The sequence below is a fragment of the Symphodus melops genome (genome assembly GCF_947650265.1).
Source record: "Symphodus melops genome assembly, chromosome: 22".
NCBI lineage: Eukaryota > Metazoa > Chordata > Actinopteri > Labriformes > Labridae > Symphodus > Symphodus melops.
Genome location: NC_136712.1, coordinates 10,848,970 through 10,866,586, shown reverse-complemented (window position 1 = coordinate 10,866,586; position 17,617 = coordinate 10,848,970). Strand labels below are relative to the sequence as shown.

The following is a 17,617-nucleotide window of genomic DNA, read 5'->3' as shown; positions in this document are numbered from 1 at the left end:
CAGGCTGGTTAGCAGTTTGTGTAAAAAAAAAAGAAAAGAAAAGACACCTATGTCGAAAATAATGGACAAAAACCAAAGGCTCCCACAACACAGGCCAAAGGTTGAATACACACTGAGGCAACAGCAGGTACAGTTGTTCTGAATAGTTTACCTGATAATGGTACCCTTCACAGCGCTCGCAGTGCCAGCAACACGGCACACCTTTGACCACTTTCTTCCTTTCCCCTGTACGGCATGGGATGCTGCACACCGAGGGTGGGAGAGACGGGTCACCTGTTTTCCAACGCATTGCCTCCACCTATTAATGAGAGGAAAACATTGGACAAAGGCAAATGACAAAACAATTGTTTCTGTGTTCTTGTTTTGCAAGATGAACAGACACAAAACTACTATGAGGCACTAAGATTGGTAGCCATCTGCTGAGGCTCACATTACTTTATTTGCACAGTCCTTTAACACTCAGTTTCACTGTGTACCTGCGGAAAGTGTTTCTGCAGGGCAACTTAGAGAGCAATTAGCACAAGCAGATCCTCTGATCATTTTCCTGAGGCCTGTCGGGCACAAACCTAACACCAGCTAGTCTGGAAGCCAGCAATCAGACCGTAATCAGTTCTGGCACAAATAGGCCATCTGTACTTCCTTCTGTGTGTGTCTGTGTGCGTGTCACCATGGTTGCATATGCTCTACCGTGTGTGTTTTGTTTGTTTGTGCTCATGTCATGCTGGCATTATAGTGAATCCCTGAGCTTTCCGTATGTCTGAGTTCTTGCTTTTTAATTTGTTGTTATGAGTGTTTGTAACGCTGCCATTACCCCAAGTCCCTGAGGTTTATCTGTTGCTGTGGATGCTCAGGAAAATGGAGCATTACCGTTTTCAACAGGCACACAGTGTACAAGTCCAACGACACTAGTTAGCAGGAAAAACCCATCAGGGACTGTGAGAATGGACTTCATTTGATCAGTGACACAGAGAAATGCATTCTCACACACTTGAGGTATTTAGGCACCAATATTGCATTACTCACTGTTAACATTTTAGTGCTACACATGCATCAGTCAGAAATTAGAATTCTTTATAATAAGTTATGATAAAAGTAACAATACCAAATACACAGTGGCCTTTTTCCTGTGAAGACCCACTCGGGCTTGTTAGATTAAATGTTGTTCATCAATATCAATCAAGTATAACTGCTTAGCTCAAGGTTGTACGTCATATACAGTACATATCAAGAATCAGACAGAAGTTTGCATTTAACACTCCTGGATTGTTAAGAAACTAAGTAGACGTGAATACTAAATATCAGGAGAGAAAGCATTTTACAAATTACAAATCTTTGTAAACCCATTAGCTATCGTCAGACCACAGCTAAAGTTAGCATGCAGCCACTTCCTCGTTGACATTTATATATTTTTATCAATTTAAGGGCTTATTTAGAACACAATTAAAATAGCCAAACACATTTAAATAAGTCTCAGGTGTCCCCAAAACATTTCTGTCAAGTTTCTTGGTAAAACTCCACTCTGAGCCTGTATTTGAGCACACCTTAAACCCCTTTATTGTTAGCCCTGCTCAGAACAGACTGTTTCTGGTTCTAGCCTTTGAAGCAAGTGAACTGTGTTCCACGTTGCCCCTCTCTGAAAGGGCTTGGGCTTTCTGGCACCATGCTCTATTTTTTACAGTAAGAAAGCAGACTAAGGGCAAAACAAACAGTGGCACCCCCTGGGGGAGGGGCTACTGCCCTTTGTGATGTAACAAAGGGCAAATCTCCATGTGCCCTGTTTGAACACACATTTTTGAAAAGTGGAGCAGGCAAAAGATGGAGAGGATGGAGTTCTCTCATAATTGGGGGGTAAAATACTGGCTAGGAACACAACAAGCTCCACTGTTACTGTTATCAATGATGCAGCGTAGTGAAAGAATACGCCGAGTGAGTCGGCTACTTGAGGAGAGGGGACATTGATGCTGCTGTTTACTCCACAGAGCAGGCAGACAGCTGTCTTAACCCATTCCATCCATCTCATCTATTTAGACACGTTCACAGTCTTCATGAGATGCTGTCTAGACTTTCCACTGGGAGAGTGACATCATAAGAGTACAGCACATGTGAATATGTTATATAGGATTCTAATAGTTGTTTTTTTTTTTTTTTTAAACAGTAGCTGTGTATTTCGTAGTTTATTTAATGTTTTACAGTTGTTTAATTTTACTAGGTTCCATGCATAGCAGAACACATTTCCAGATGTGCTCCCTGGGCATGACGATGTAGAAAAGAAACAATACAATGCAAAGAATTAAAATCAACACACAACAATTAAGAGCAATAAAACTTTAAAACAGGTTTGCTAATCACAAACACATGCCTCCAGCACTACATCTGCCACAGTGCCTTTCAGCCCAAACAGAATTATGAAACTAATCTAATACCCATGTTCATCATGTCATAATCACATGCCCAATAATGTGTGTCTTAACTATGCGCTGTCCTTTGTGTTGCTGCATTCTCTCTTTCTGTCTGTCTCTCTTGCTCTCTCTCCCTGAGTGAGCAAGGCTGTCCATCAGGCAGAAAGCACTTCATGTCTATTAGTCTTCTCATCTGTCATGTAGCCTTTCTAATGAAGTCCTAGGTGGATTAATAACACTAAGCGATCTGGTGTGCCTCAGGATTTTTGTGCACGCACACGTGTGTGTAAATGAAGAAGTGAAATCCTGAGACAAAGACAAAGAGAATTCTTGTGCATTAAATTAGGAGCCTTTACCAGTCATTTAAATGTTTGTGTGAGTGTGTGTCAGCGTGAGTGTATCCCTTAACATTCGAAATGAAGATGAGATGTGTACACTTGTTTGTTAAGACGCTCAAATTAGTTAACTTTTGCTTCTGAACAAATGGAACGAAGATAAATCCAGCCTTGTGAGACAGGGATTTAGGATTCAAGGCAGCTGCTTAGACTGATGCTGAAGTTTTATTCTTTCTAGCCATTTGCTCCGTAATAGATCAAAAGCTTCAATAATCCAGTGTATTCAATGAACATGCTAGATTCTTGCGTTTGCTTTTTCTTTTCTTTTTTTTTTGCACATGAAGCCAGTGTCCTTTGGAGTCAATAAGAAAATGGAGGCTTAACATGCAGTGTGCTTGAATTTGCACTTTTTTTGTTTATATTCTATAGTCTGCATGGCAAAACATCAAATGATTGTGATCTTGATTTGACCCCACCACCACTATGATCTCACCTTGAGGTGTAGTTTGTTGGTCCAGGAGCCGATGACCCTGTACTCTGCAGTCGATCTGTTGGTGATCTGGTATTGGAAGATATCGTATCTACCTGGAGCATCTCCATTCTCGTTGAAAACCACAGGCGTACCAGCACTTCCTGGACCAAAGAAAGAGTGGATATCGGAGTGAGGGTGTGCTTATTGATTTTTCAACTCTATTCCAGATCGATTTTAGCTTAGGGGGGCACACTTCGATTGTTTTTATAGGAATAGATAAAAAACCTGAAAAGTAAAAAAGGAAGAAAATAAGATGTTTTGGTGCAAAATTATAGATACAGGTAGGACAACATACTCTAGAAGCTGCATTTCACAATGAAAAAAAGAATGCAGCATCATTCTGGCAAAAGAAGAGGTTGCAATTCTTTCACTTTACAAAATAGCCTATAAAGACAACTAATGACAATGACTGCAATAGCCAATCTGATATAGTCTGATATTACAATAAGTAATATCAGACTTTGAGGGGAATATCATTGGTTGAATAAAATCAGTGAATCATAAATGTCCTACTTAGCTGTGAATAAATTTCACTTCATGAATGAAAGAGGCTCTGGATTTGTTTTTGTTCCCCTATACTGTAACTGTCCAGTAAGAGTAGGAGTCATTTTGTGTTTGGTTGAGCATTGACTTGATCTCTGCCTTAAATTTGTTGTCATCCAGCTCTTAGTGTCATTTAACCATATACTTCCTCTGTGGTTTCCTCTCATGCCCTATTATCTTATTTAGTCTTGGACATATTAGTCTTTAATTAACTGATCATATTGTCTAGTGAATTGTTATTATTTAATGTTTATATTGTACAGGAGAGCACAGTCTACCAAAGTTAAATTCCTTGTGTGTTAAACATAAAGCTGATTCTGATACATTTCTTTAATTTCTGCCACTGGAAATTGGCTGAAGCGTTATTTACTTGACATCTTTACCCTCATTTATCTGACAGGAGTTAGCCCTCCAGAGTCTGTGGTCAGAATGCAACGATTCGTCAGTCAAAAATGAGTAATTGTTACATTTGTAAATCTTCAGTTACCTCAATGTTTACCTCAGTGTGATGAAAGAGACTTTACAAGGTTTCTTGGAAAAAAAGAAAACACAATGTATACTCAACAAAAATATAAACGCAACACTTTTGTTTTTGCTCCCATTTGTCATGAGATGGACTCAAAGATCTAAAATTCATTCCAGATACACAATATTACCATTTCTCTCAAACATTGTTCATAAATCTGTCTAAATGTGTGATAGTGAGCACTTTTGCTTTGCTGAGACAATCCATCCCACCTCACAGGTGTGCCACATCAAGATGCTCATCAGACACCATGATTAGTGCATAGGTGTACCTTAGACTGTCCACAATAAAAGGCCACCCTGAAATGTGCAGTTTTTGCTTTATTGAGGGTCTGGGGACTCAGAACCAGTCAGTATCTGGTGTGACCACCATTTGCCTCATGCAGTGCAACACATCTTCTTCGCATAGAGTTTATCAGATTGTCAATTGTGGCCTGTGGAATGTTGGTCCACTCCTCTTCAATGGCTGTGCGAAGTTGCTGGATATTAGTGGGAACTGGTACGCGCTGTCGTATACGCCGGTCAAGCACATCCCAAACATGCTCAATGGGTGACATGTCCGGTGAGTATGCTGGCCATGCAAGAACTGGGACATTTTCAGCTTCCAAGAATTGTGTACAGATCCTTGCAACATGGGGCCGTGCATTATCTTGCTGAAACATGAGGTGATGTTCATGGATGTATGGCACAACAATGGGCCTCAGGATCTCATCACGGTATCTCTGTGCATTCAAAATGCCATCAATAAAATGCACCTGTGTTCTTCGTCCATAACAGATGCCTGCCCATACCATAACCCCACCACCACCATGGGCCACTCGATCCACAACATTGACATCAGCAAAGCGCTCACCCACACGACGCCACACACGCTGTCTGCCATCTGCCCTGAACAATGTAAACCGAGATTCATCCGTGAAGAGAACACCTCTCCAACGTGCCAGACGCCATCGAATGTGAGCATTTGCCCACTCAAGTCTGTTACGGCGACGATCTGGAGTCAGGTTAAGACCCCGATGAGGACGACGAGCATGCAGTTGAGCTTCCCTGAGACGGTTTCTGACAGTTTGTGCAGAAATTCTTTGGTTATGCAAACCAATTGTTTCAGCAGCTGTCTGAGTAGCTGGTCTCAGACGATCTTGGAGGTGAACCTGCTGGATGTGGAGGTCCTGGGCTGGTGTGGTTACACGTGGTCTGCGGTTGTGAGGCCGGTTGGATGTACTGCCATATTCTCTGAAACGCCTTTGGAGACGGCTTATGGTGGAGAAATGAACATTCAATGCCCGAGCAACAGATCTGGTTGACATTCCTGCTGTCAGCATGCCAATTGCACGCTCCCTCAATGCTTGCGCCATCTGTGGCATTTTGCTGTGAGACAAAACTGCACATTTCAGGGTGGCCTTTTATTGTGGACAGTCTAAGGTACACCTATGCACTAATCATGGTGTCTGATGAGCATCTTGATGTGGCACACCTGTGAGGTGGGATGGATTGTCTCAGCAAAGCAAAAGTGCTCACTATCACACATTTAGACAGATTTATGAACAATGTTTGAGAGAAATGGTAATATTGTGTATCTGGAATGAATTTTAGATCTTTGAGTCCATCTCATGACAAATGGGAGCAAAAACAAAAGTGTTGCGTTTATATTTTTGTTGAGTGTATTTACATGCCAACCTGAAGACATTGTTTATTACTGTAGCATTACATGACAGAGGAACCCAAATAATTAATGAAACAACAGAGGCACCGTCATGTTTAGTTAGTAAACTAAGCTGGATTGCATTGCAGCAGCGTAGGTGTGTGTGTGTGTGTGTGTGTGTGTGTGTGTGTGTTGCAGAATGGTGTGATTAAATACGCACACGCATGGGTGAGTTTATGTGTCCTCTTTGGTTTAGTTTTCTCACCACCAATAAGGCTCAACACAAAGCTTTTATCCTTCTTTCCTCTCTGTCTTACTCTTCTTACATCTTTTATGTTGCAACGCTATCAAATCAGATTTCTGGATCTGGCGCAGCATAAAAGCAATCCAATTACAATGAGCACTGCAATATGGAAATTCCACCTGTGCTCTATAAATCCTTGATATGGTGGGATGATGCTGAGGGTATATAAAAAGCAGTTACCTGTCTGAGGGAAAATAAGGCAGAAAGATAAAGACCAAGTGTAAGGATAAAGATTGGAAACTGATGACGAGGAATGACAAAAACGGCATAAAGAGAGTGTCAGGCAAACAGTCTCATGCCAGAAATTGAAAATATTACCAGAAATCAATTTATATGTGTTTGAGACCAGACGACTAAATTAAAATTAAAGACAGACAAAAGAAAGAGCAAAAAAATGGTCAAAGAGACTTAGGTAAAGAAAAGGTTCAGCGATGGCACAGAAAAATAATCAGGGAAAGAGAGGAGAAGAGAGAAACTCAGATATGGAGAAGATCCATGACAGACGTATGTGTGATGAGACAAGGAGAGAAAATGAGCGATTTTTGAGAAAGAGACAGAGAGAGAAAAATGGGGAAAGATTGAATCAATAGAGAGACAAAAGCAAAGGTCTCTCTTTGTTTTCTAAAGGTTATGAATGAAGTCCTTTCAGCAACTACTGTTACATAAAGCCTCCTGTTTTAACTGTTCTGCTGACACAATCTAACCATGTGGCTGTAGTCTTTACTCACCCTAATTCTTGTCAAAACTATAACAAAATGGACTGAAAACATGCAGCAGCCAACTGTTTTGGCGGCTCACTGCCACCGCTTATCCGAGGCCAGGTCGCGGGGTCAGCAGTCTGAGCAGAGACGCCGAGACTTCCCTCGCCCCAGACACTTCCTTCAGCTCTTCCGTTGGGACTCCAAGGAGTTCCAAGGCCAGCTTGTAACTAGGTCTACCTCCGGAACACCTCCCTTGGGAGGCGTCCAGAAGAGATGCCTGAGCCACCTCAGCTGACTCCTCTCGGTGTGGAGGAGTAGCCCCTCCCTGGTGACTGAGCTCCTCAATCCTATCTCCAAGGGTGCACCCAGCCAACCTACAGAGAAAGCCCGTTTCAGCCGCTTATATTCGGGATCTTGTTCTTTCGTTTATGACCCAAAGCTCATGACCAAAGGTGAGAGTAGGAACAGTGTGAAATCGACCGGACCTTAGTGTGACTCACTTCTAAAAATCATACGCCTGTTTGGACATAACAGGCTCCCATTGCCACATGCTTTAAGGGAAATCATTGTATGCACAGCGTTGATGTTTGCTTCTATCGCCAGCAGCTTCTGCCGCAACCTTTTGCCTGGCGCTTCACTTCTTGTTATTTTTCCCCGCTGCAGTCTGATCCTCCTCCTTTCTGCTTTCTGCTATTCCTGCTGTGAATAAACCCTGAAATGTGTATTGTGATGCGCTATGCAATAGACACAAAACTGGATTAGTGTTTTGAAGTAGGAACACATAATTATGTCATCTTTGTTGAAAGTGCAACCGAACTCCTCTGCTTCTTTTCTACCATTAGTTCTTGTCAACTCCTCACCACGACTTCTTGTTGAATGAGCTAGCTAACTACGAACAGTAATTTATCTATCTGCTCACATCTGTCTGATGTATGGATCTGATCTCTTTGCCTCTCTGTGTTGTTCCATGCTGCACGTCCACCTGTGAAGATGACAGCTTGTCATGTGGTGGACTTGGAGAAACAGTCGGCACTCGGCAGTGTATTGGTTAGCTGTGGTGGAGTCAAACAAAAGCACTCACCCATGAAAGGTTAATCAATGTTGCCAGGGAAGCTCTGAGGTTTTGCCAAATGGCTTTGTCTTGCACCCCGAGCAGTGTTTCGAGCGTGCACACCGAAAGCTAAGGCCCTGTCTTTACCTGGAGTTTTTTTTTCCAGCTTCTTTTTTCAATTGTTTTCAATGGGTAGAGGGTGTTTTCAGCAGAAAGCGGGCAAGATGAAAAGCGTAGCGCCCAGTGTCTTTTTAACAAACGCTCTGCCGTTTTTGTGCAGCTGCTCCGAGCGTTCAAGTTAAAAATCTTTCAACTTTTCAAAAAGGCACTGCTGATGTCACCGGCGCTTTTTTCAGTGAACCAACTGCCGGGACAGGAAGGCCCTCCAGAAAGGCATCAACACTGCTCAGAAAAATGTTGGACTTTCCCTGCCCTCATTGGAGGACACCTTCAGAACACGCCGTGTCCACAGAGCCAGCAGCATTGTGAAGGAGGAAGTTACCCGATCGTTTTTGTTCTGCTGCCTTCTGAAAGATGTTTCAGGGCCCTTAAGTACCATCCATCAAGATTTAAAAACAGTTTCTACCCCAGAGCCAGCACTGAACTTTCACTTGACAGGGACAATGGCCCAAACATCAACAATGCCCCCCCCCCCCCCCCCCCCCACACACACACACACACACCCAACATGACTGACGGAACTTACTCATTTGACCTGAGCTTTGTGCTTAACATTCATGTGTCAGGCTTTATTATTTATGGTTTATTTTATGGACAACAATAATACTCTCTGTTTTACTGTGCTATATTTGTCTAGTGGTAAAATAACAATGTACTGCAACCATGCTACAAAATGTGTTCAGTGAATTATGAAAACTCTTATCCAACCTACCAATAATTCAGCATCATCATCATTATAGCAAACACCTAGCAAGCCCTAGCGACTACATGCACCAGTCTAATGGCCACTTTCACTGGACAGCACGCCACATGCTTTAAGTAATCAATCAGTGATGTCTTGCTGATTCCTCACAGAGTATCTATCTGCACACAAAGAGAACACAGGACATCATTATAACTTATCAAGATGTTCACAACAAGTTTGGACCTAATCTCTTTAACTTTCTCCTCGCTCCATGCCAGTGTTTCTTTTCCTCTTGTCTTACAGATTTGTCACAAAAAAATGGGTTTTCTATTTACCTCAACTCAGGAAGCAAAAGTCAGGCTGGTGACACATTCCTGACCATTAGACCAAAAACTATAACAACTCAATGTTCTCGTCTTCTTTCTCATTTTCTCTTCTGCTTCTGTTCTTACGATGCCCTTTTTCACGGCAATTTAGCCTGCAATTTTTATCATGGTCTCTCTGTTCTTTTCTTGTTTCATTTTTATTCCAGCTTTTATTCTTTTCATCCTTAGTTTTATCATCACTCACTTTTTTTAGGCCTTGTACTTTTTTTTTGTTGGTTTTCGTCTTCCTCTTTTCTCTCTTTGTCTTCTTATTTTTCATCGAACCCCTTTGCCCCAAGTTTCATCAATTCCATCTCTATATGTGTTGGTCCCTTTTCGCTCTGAACACTACCTTCCTGTGTTTCCCTCAATTCCTCCCCCTTTGCCCTTATCAGAACAAATATTTGGAGTATAAAATGAAAGGGAAAAACAATTGAAAAAAGAATAAGCAAGGCCCAATAACAAGATGATAATTAAGTAATTTCAAAAATGTCTTTGGAGGTTATGCAGGGTATTAAGAGGAACCTGCCTGTGTTGATTGAGGATCCAAACAGTCTGTAGCCAACACATAAATAAAAAACAGATGAATTTATTTCTCACCTAATGATACAAATGTCTTATTTTCCTTACCGCGCTCATCTAAGCACCCCATTTTCACCAATCACGCCTGGTATAGAGCAAGCTCAGCATGCAGCATCTAAAACAGTTGTTTGGAGCAGGTACATGCTGACTGGTACTTTAAATTATGCACAGCAAAGGCAGGCTGAAAGCAGTGGTTGCCTCTAGTAGAAAATGATTATTCAATCTCAGTGCTTTTAGAGCATTTGTTGGCAATTTCTAAGAAAGGTAGATAAAGAAGGCACACTTTTAAAAGCAGCAGCACTTAGGGCACATACAATGGGTGTGACGAGAGCTGGCAGCATTAAACCAATATGTTGGGAAAACAAGCAGCTGCAAACCTTTTATCAATTCTGATGAATGTTTTCAAATAGAAGCATGGACAGGCTTATTGGCCTAAAAAATATCAATTTGGGCTTTATGTGTCTTTCTTTAGAAACAATCTTTTATCAACTTAGAGACATGCAACAGGGATACAAAAAGTTATATTGAGTTATTACAATGGATCTGAAGTTTAGCAACATAATAATAACTCACAATAATAAACGTGGGCTTTCTTCACTTCAGTACAATGTAATCACAGCTAAAAATGGCTTGACCGCTGGGCAAGTCGAAGGCAAGAAAATAGGGAAAAATTATAATCACAAGTAAACACAATGTGTTTGTGTACTCTGGCAGCAGTGCGTTTAAGAGGTGTGGAGTAGTGACAAATCAACACATATTTGAAGCGCTTTACTTAAGTTGGCATAACCTTGATAAATGAATGGTTTGCTGGTTACCCTGGCAACAAAACCCCCACCTCATCCTGAAGTGATGCAGATCATCTTCTGTTAGTCAAGGGAAGATGTTACACTGCAGTAAAAAAAAAAACGAATGCTGCTCTCACATTTTCACCTTTAACGGTCCAAATTATGTAAAATATCCACTGAATTAAATCATGACATTACCTGATTTTATTATTGGACATTAGGGAAATATTCTTTACTGAAGCAATGGCTTTTTTATGAACAAAGCATAGGCCAGAATGTCCTCCTCCTCATTTATGACTCTGGTGCAGAATGGTCTGTATTTGTTTTGACCACTAGAAGGCAGGCAGTTTTAAGGCACCCCCACACAGCTGTTTTGGACGCTCCTTTGGTTTGCCAGACAAACATCAAAACAACATGCACTGCAGGGATGAAAGCGGTCAAGCAAACTGGTGTGGATATAACTGATTCTACCCGACCTAAAGGCTCATCATTTCTCTAAAAAGCTCCAAAACCAGATACATGGTCATATTAGGACAGATAGCGGACATGCTTTTAAAAATTGGAGCGATGTAAGAGAGCAAAAATGTTTGAAGACTGATGCAGAGTTGGCTAAACAGTGAAGCTTCAGTATCATGGCAACCTACAGTATGTGCACACCAACTCTAGGGAGGAGGGGGCAGGGTAAACAGCTCTCAATTGGGCTGCAGTTCCCACTTTAAACACTAGCGGTCAGACTAATATACTGCTCCTTTAATAGAGATGCACAAAATCTAACACGGCACTTTAAGTCTTCCATGTCTAGAATCTAAGGCAAAATATAAATTGCCAACTGCTCATTTAAAAGTATTAAAAACATAAATGTGTTTCTCTATTAGAAAATTATTATTGTTCGTTATTGCACGGAATGCTTTCATTTTTGTCTTTTACTTGAACTTTTAATCTTTTGGGATTCAGCATAGAGGAAAACTAACTTAAAGCTTTGTGTCTGTAAACCATTTTCCGCACCTAATTTTCCTGTTGGTGTGTGTTTAAGTGCAAGAACATGTTTTCTTTACCTATTTGTAACAGTGAGGCACTGTAGAAACAGCGTATGTGTCCTCGAGCGAGATAATGTTACCCTGCCTGCCAGAGGCACAGCTCTGGAGCTTCCCTGCAGAGTTGAAGCTTTCTTGTTCCTTTGGGGGAACAACAATAGAACAGCACGAGAAGAAAGCTACAACTCTGACAACTTTCTCTTTCGATTTACAAGGAAAGCTCATGGTTCATGACTTCTTGCTTCACTCATGCACTGGCTTTCAAACGAAATATTTCAAGCAATTAAGTTCATGTGAATTGATCTGCAGGCATTTCCAACACGAGGAGAACCACAGAGGTAAACTAGTGGCACAGAAACAAAGATGAAGAGCAGATCTGCTTTGCCTCTATGTTCAAATAAATGTCAGTCAAATCCTGCTGAATCACACTAACAAGAAAAAGAGAAAAAAAAAATATGAGTTGACTCGGAAGGCAAAAGAAGAGAATAAAGAAGGAGAAAAATAGAATTAAAAAATATAGCAAGCATGTTAGTGTTAAAACATCAAAACTTATCATACAGACTATGAGAAGATCACATAAGACGGTTGAAAAGCTCCCAACTTTTTTCCTTCGACAGACGAATCTGAGAGTGAGAATCTGTGAGAATAACAATTAGCACAGGCCTTAAAGCCTCCCCTGGCTGACAGAGATAAAAAAAAAAAGAGGCAGATGGAGAAAAGGAGTGTAGCAGTAGACCTTTTTCCCTATTCGTAGAGCTTGAAAAAAAGTGAGCCAAAGACGACAAAAAGGGGGATGATGGAGAGAAAAAATAATGAGCTTCATAAGTAGAAAAACGAGTGCTGTTGAAAAGCCCTCAGCATCCCCCTGTTCACTTTAAGAACACTGAAGGTGAATCGCAAATCTGAACATCAGGGGCTAAATGTTTGTGACAGGGAGATTTAAAAAAAAACTTCACAGCAGCGTGCATTAATAAAACATAGTTCTGTGTGTGCATGTCCATGTCTGTGTGTGTTTTTGCCAACAGGCTGCCATCTGTGTGCCATGCATCGATAGCGCTAACAGGGGAGAAGCACAGAAAGAGAGAGTCAGTGGATGAAAGATAAAGAGAATAAGAAATGGCAGAGGGGAAGAATCAAGCCTGAAAACTCCTTTTCTCTTTTATATCAAACAAATTGACTTTTATTTTGTAGTCTGTTGATGTTTTCTGAGGCCAGTTTTCACTGCCTGTAAAAGTATTCATACTGCAACTCCTCCTCCTCCCCCCTCTCTTCTGTTCAAAGCATCTTCTGCCTCTCTCTCCCCTTCATCTACCACGCTCCATCTCAAAAACCACCCATTTTCTCCTGTTCTCCTTTATTTCTAAGCGTTTCCAAAGCACTCTAACTTTCCCTCCTTGCCATCTATCCACACCTCCTTCTCCCTTTCTCCTCTCAGCCGGGCTGTTATCGCTGTGCCTTGACTGAGCGGGGGGGAAAAAGGGCAGGAAAGAAGATATTCAATGAGAGAAACAAAGCATGGAGGATGAAATAATGCAGAATAGAACAGGGTCCAAATACAAATGGTTTTCGCTGTGAATAAGAATGAAACACTCTGGATAATTAGAAAAGTAAGATTAAGAAGAAGAGAGGAGAAGCCAAACAAATTTAGCAAAGGTCAAAAGGAGACAAAGTACTCTTTACAGAGATGTTTAAACGTATGCATGAATAAAGAAACAGCCTCGCACAGCACAACAAAGCTTTGAACATGGCATCACCAGTAATTACAGAAAACCCATTTAAAGGAGCCTCCATCTGTGTCATGTTACTACAATCTCAGAGAAAAGGGGAGCGAGAGAGAGAGAGAGAGAGAGAGAGAGAGAGAGAGAGAGAGAGAGAGAGAGAGAGAGAGAGAGAGAGAGGAGTTCGAGGAAACTCGATAAAAACAGAAGAAGGGGAAAAAAACACTATTAAGCTGATCAAAAGAGACAAAAACAACCCGAACAGGCGATAGAAACACCATTTAGAGAAAATGGAAGCGAGGGAGAGGAGGAATAAACAGAAGCAGCAACACAGAGTTATGTTACCAAACTTTGCAGAGGGGAAGGGGGATGGAGAGCGTGAATAGTAGGGATAATGATATTTAGTCTGTAATTGTATTACACATATATTGTATACAAGTCTCCCAGTATCATTTCCACTGCACATCAAACTTTAAAAAAAAGAAAAAAGGAACGCCGTCCTATTTAAAAAAAAAAATGTGATTCCATCTTGGAAATGCACAAACAAGGGTTGTTTTTTTTTCCATTATCCAGAACAACTTTGCTTTTGATTCTCTTTGCTGTGTCTGCATCTGCATGATTCTATAACAGTACGGGATTTAATACAGCAAAGCACAAGTTGGGTGTTTGGCTGCACAATGCAACGTGTCAGTGTATAATGTGTAAAGTCTGCTATTCAGAAGAACACATGCTATTAACACAATAAAGAAAATTGAGCTGTTAGACTGCGTTGCACACTGACTGTATATGGAACGATTTTGAATCATTGTTATGCAGATGTTCAGACTGTCAGTCACTGCGCTGAATGTTATGCCAGTACGATGCTCTACTCTGCAAGTGGGTGTGAATTGCTTCTCATCTGTTGTTCAGTGCGAGGGAGTGCAGGCAAGGTGATACCACCTGTACAAGGTTGGAAATGCTGTCAGTAATCTCCTACTTACTACCTGCTGTGTGTAAGTGAGCCACAGGAACTAAGTAGGAGATTATACCAAACTGAGGGGTATGTTCTAGCCTGTGTGACAGATTTGAACACAGAAGCATGAAAGGCCTAAATTTAAACTATGATTGACTAAGCAATATGTAAGATATCTACTGAATTCAATCATACAGTGACATGCAGAAAAGTTTAAGACTGATACAAAGCTGGCTAAATACTGAAGCTTCTGTATCCGTCAAATGGCAACCATGCAAAAATTTATAGACTATAGTAAACCATATTGTTCCTCTTAAGTTTGTAGGTTATGAATTATTATTAGGATCTTCTATGTTGTGGTAGAGTTCCGAAATTTTACATTCATGAGGACACACTTGGGTTTCTTGCCAGGAGGTGTGAGAGAATTATCTGTTCTTTAAATATGCTGCTTGAGTTAGGAGTGCGAACCATTCTAGATGAAACAAAGGGGGAATAACTCAGCCTGGCTTTCCTAAAAACTGGGAATCTTCAAGAAGCTAATAATTGAAATGTTTTAATGAAAATACTTTTCTGTAGGGGCTCAAACTTGATGCTTTAAAAGGGCCTCTTTGTCTGAGGAATAATTCAGAAAAAAATACATCAGCAAATGAAAGTAAAGCAGTTCAGAGATCAGCCATTATTGTTTATTGTTTAAAAGCTCAAGCCCGACTATGGCATGAAATCTCAAAGAGTTTGCCATTCCAATAGAGATTCCATACTGCAGAGATTCTTACACATGAGGAAACTTGTGAAAATATCAGTTTCATCTGTTACACTGCACATTATACAAGACGTGTTTAGATGTCAAATAGACCGGCTATCTCCACCTTCTCCTTTGGTGAAGCTGACCTAGGAAAGAAAGCATGGCTGAGCTCCTTATTCTTGCTTTTCCTCGTTCATCTTCCTTTTTGCTTTTAAATGTTTAAGTTTTAGAGTTGGTCTTGCTCTCCCGTTTCTATTTAATGTCACACTTTTCATTTCTTTAAAATCAGCCAAGTCATTGTTTTATCACATCTTCCATCTCCTCAAGGTCATCATGCCCTGCTGAAGTTTGATATAACACAGTCAGCACATCGTTCCTGCCTCTCCATCTCTTATCTTTGACTTGAAGTTAATTTTATCATCTAGTCATCGAACATTCTCTTTTGCTTCTCACTGAGTCTCTGCAAGTGTTTCTGTTTCCCACTCTGACAACTACAGAAACTCCAGATGACTTTTTCTTCTTAAGTGTCTGCTCGTTGTACATTCCTTCAACACTACCTAACCTATCATTGTCTTTCTCGATAGCAGGCCCTCAATAGCCTTTGATTCAACACAATCAGTAAGCTTATCAGCACACATAAACAATGATATATTTCAAAAATAGCTTTTACAGCAGAACATATCACCATATCACATATCATCTTCAGAGGTTGTTTACTTCATGTTTCTTATTTCATTGAAGGTTCAGCATTGTGGGAACAGTGAGCACATTTTCAATGTTCTTTTAGTGTCCATGATTTTTTTAATTTCATCAATGCCAGTGTTTGCTCACTGTGACTGTTCCTTGTTATGTTCTGTCGCCGTTTGCTATCTCTCACTGTGAAAACCTATTCTTAGAGAACCTTAATATTCCCGTCTATTTGAGCAGTTTTACCTCAGAACAAACTTTCATAGAGCACTCATGTTTGAGCTCTGCTTTAGGGCGTGGACGGCTGCATCAGGTGCCATTGTTTGTTTTTCTCAGTGCTCTTAAAGGGATACTTCACCCATTTACATGAAGCTGTGTATCATTAGAAACATGGTAGTAGTGTTGAATGGTCGTGAATCCAACCCTCATTTTGCCCTGAGACGAGAAAAATGTGTTTTTCTTTGCTTGAAAGTTTTCTTCATGTGATGCAAAAAGCGTCACATTGCATCACATGAAGAAAGAAATGAGGGTTGGATTCACGACCATTCAACACTACCATTTTTCTAATGATACACAGCTTCATGTAAATGGGTGAAGTACCCCTTTAAGTTGGCAGGTAAAGTCTCTGTTTCATGTATGTTTTAATAATTAAAGCGATCTCTAAATCACCATATAACGTAAAAGGCTGGGTGTTATTTTTAAATATTTAAAAACAGGTTTAAATTTGAATGCAGGGATCTCTTTCTTGCATTTATATATCTCTTTTTAGCTAATTTCTGTTTCCTCCACCTGCACTTTTCCCTCCTCTCGTCTATGTTCTTTCCTCCATCTCCTTCCGAGTTTATTAAGTCCAGGTGGACTGTCTATTCTCATAACCCTGCTGTCTCTTTAACTCCCTGTTCTTTTCTCCAGGATCATTAAAGCCTGGTGAAGTTCAACTCCTTCGAGCAAGTTATTCCTCCAGTTCTGTCCTCTCCTCTCTGGCTCTTAGAGGTTATTATGTTTAAGTGAGCTTCATCATGCCCCAACTGGTTATTTCTCCCCTCAGCTCATCTTCCTCCTTTCCTTCCCCTCCGGGTTGACCAGCCATGTATGGAGTTCATGGTCTCAAAGTCAAGCTGCTCTAATTAATGCAAGTCTGTTCCATCTTGTCTCCCTGCAGGAGACACAGATCAGATCACAGTCAGTTTTCTTGTGTAACAAACACACTCAAACCTGCTGGGTGATTGACAAAAGTTTCTTTGGAAAGTCTAAAAAAGTGTCACCTTGAATGTTTTTTTCTGTATGAGATTTATTTAGGTGGACTTTTGAATGTCAAGTTAAAATTCAACCAACCACAAATTTAAACCAGGAAAGAGTACGTTTTACAACTTGTTATAAAGTTTGAATTTTTTTAAGTCACATTTTTCTTCAAAAATGTTTGATCAACATTTTTTGAAACGGGAAAAGCAAAGGGAAAGAACAAACATGCAGATTGTAGCCTTCAGTTGATGAGTGAATTCCTTTAAAAGAAGGCCGACTAAGTCTGACAGAGCGTTAGAAGAAAAAGATGGATGATAAATGGAGGAGACAATAAGAGAACGAGGCAGAATGGGAGAGCGACATGTGAAGGACGGAGACAAGCCAGGGAAAGAAAGAAAAAGAAAAGGATAGTTCAGGAAGAAAGAAGTGATGCAGCAAGGTTGTAATCAAAATCTACTTGATGATGTTCTTAAAACCAACAGAGCCAACAGAAACCAACAGTAGCTCAGTTGGTAGAGTCATTGTCTTTCAACCGGAAGCTCCTGCGAGCCTCATGGCTGATGTTTCCTTGGGCAAGACATTTAACCCTGAATTGCTCCCCCTGCTGTGCCAG

General features: G+C 40.7%; 1 protein-coding gene across 3 annotated transcripts in view; it reads right to left on the bottom strand.

The window, feature by feature from the left end:
• grm8a (glutamate receptor, metabotropic 8a) overlaps positions 1 to 17,617 on the bottom strand; it is a 216,077-nt gene that overhangs the window by 35,913 nt on the left and 162,547 nt on the right. For all 3 annotated transcript variants that reach the window (XM_079334721.1, XM_079334722.1, XM_079334720.1), the window contains 2 exons: positions 3,228 to 3,367; positions 152 to 298 (listed from right to left, as the gene is read on the bottom strand). In XM_079334721.1, the coding sequence (XP_079190847.1) occupies positions 152 to 298; positions 3,228 to 3,367 (287 nt within the window). The remainder of the gene's footprint in view (positions 1 to 151; positions 299 to 3,227; positions 3,368 to 17,617) is intronic.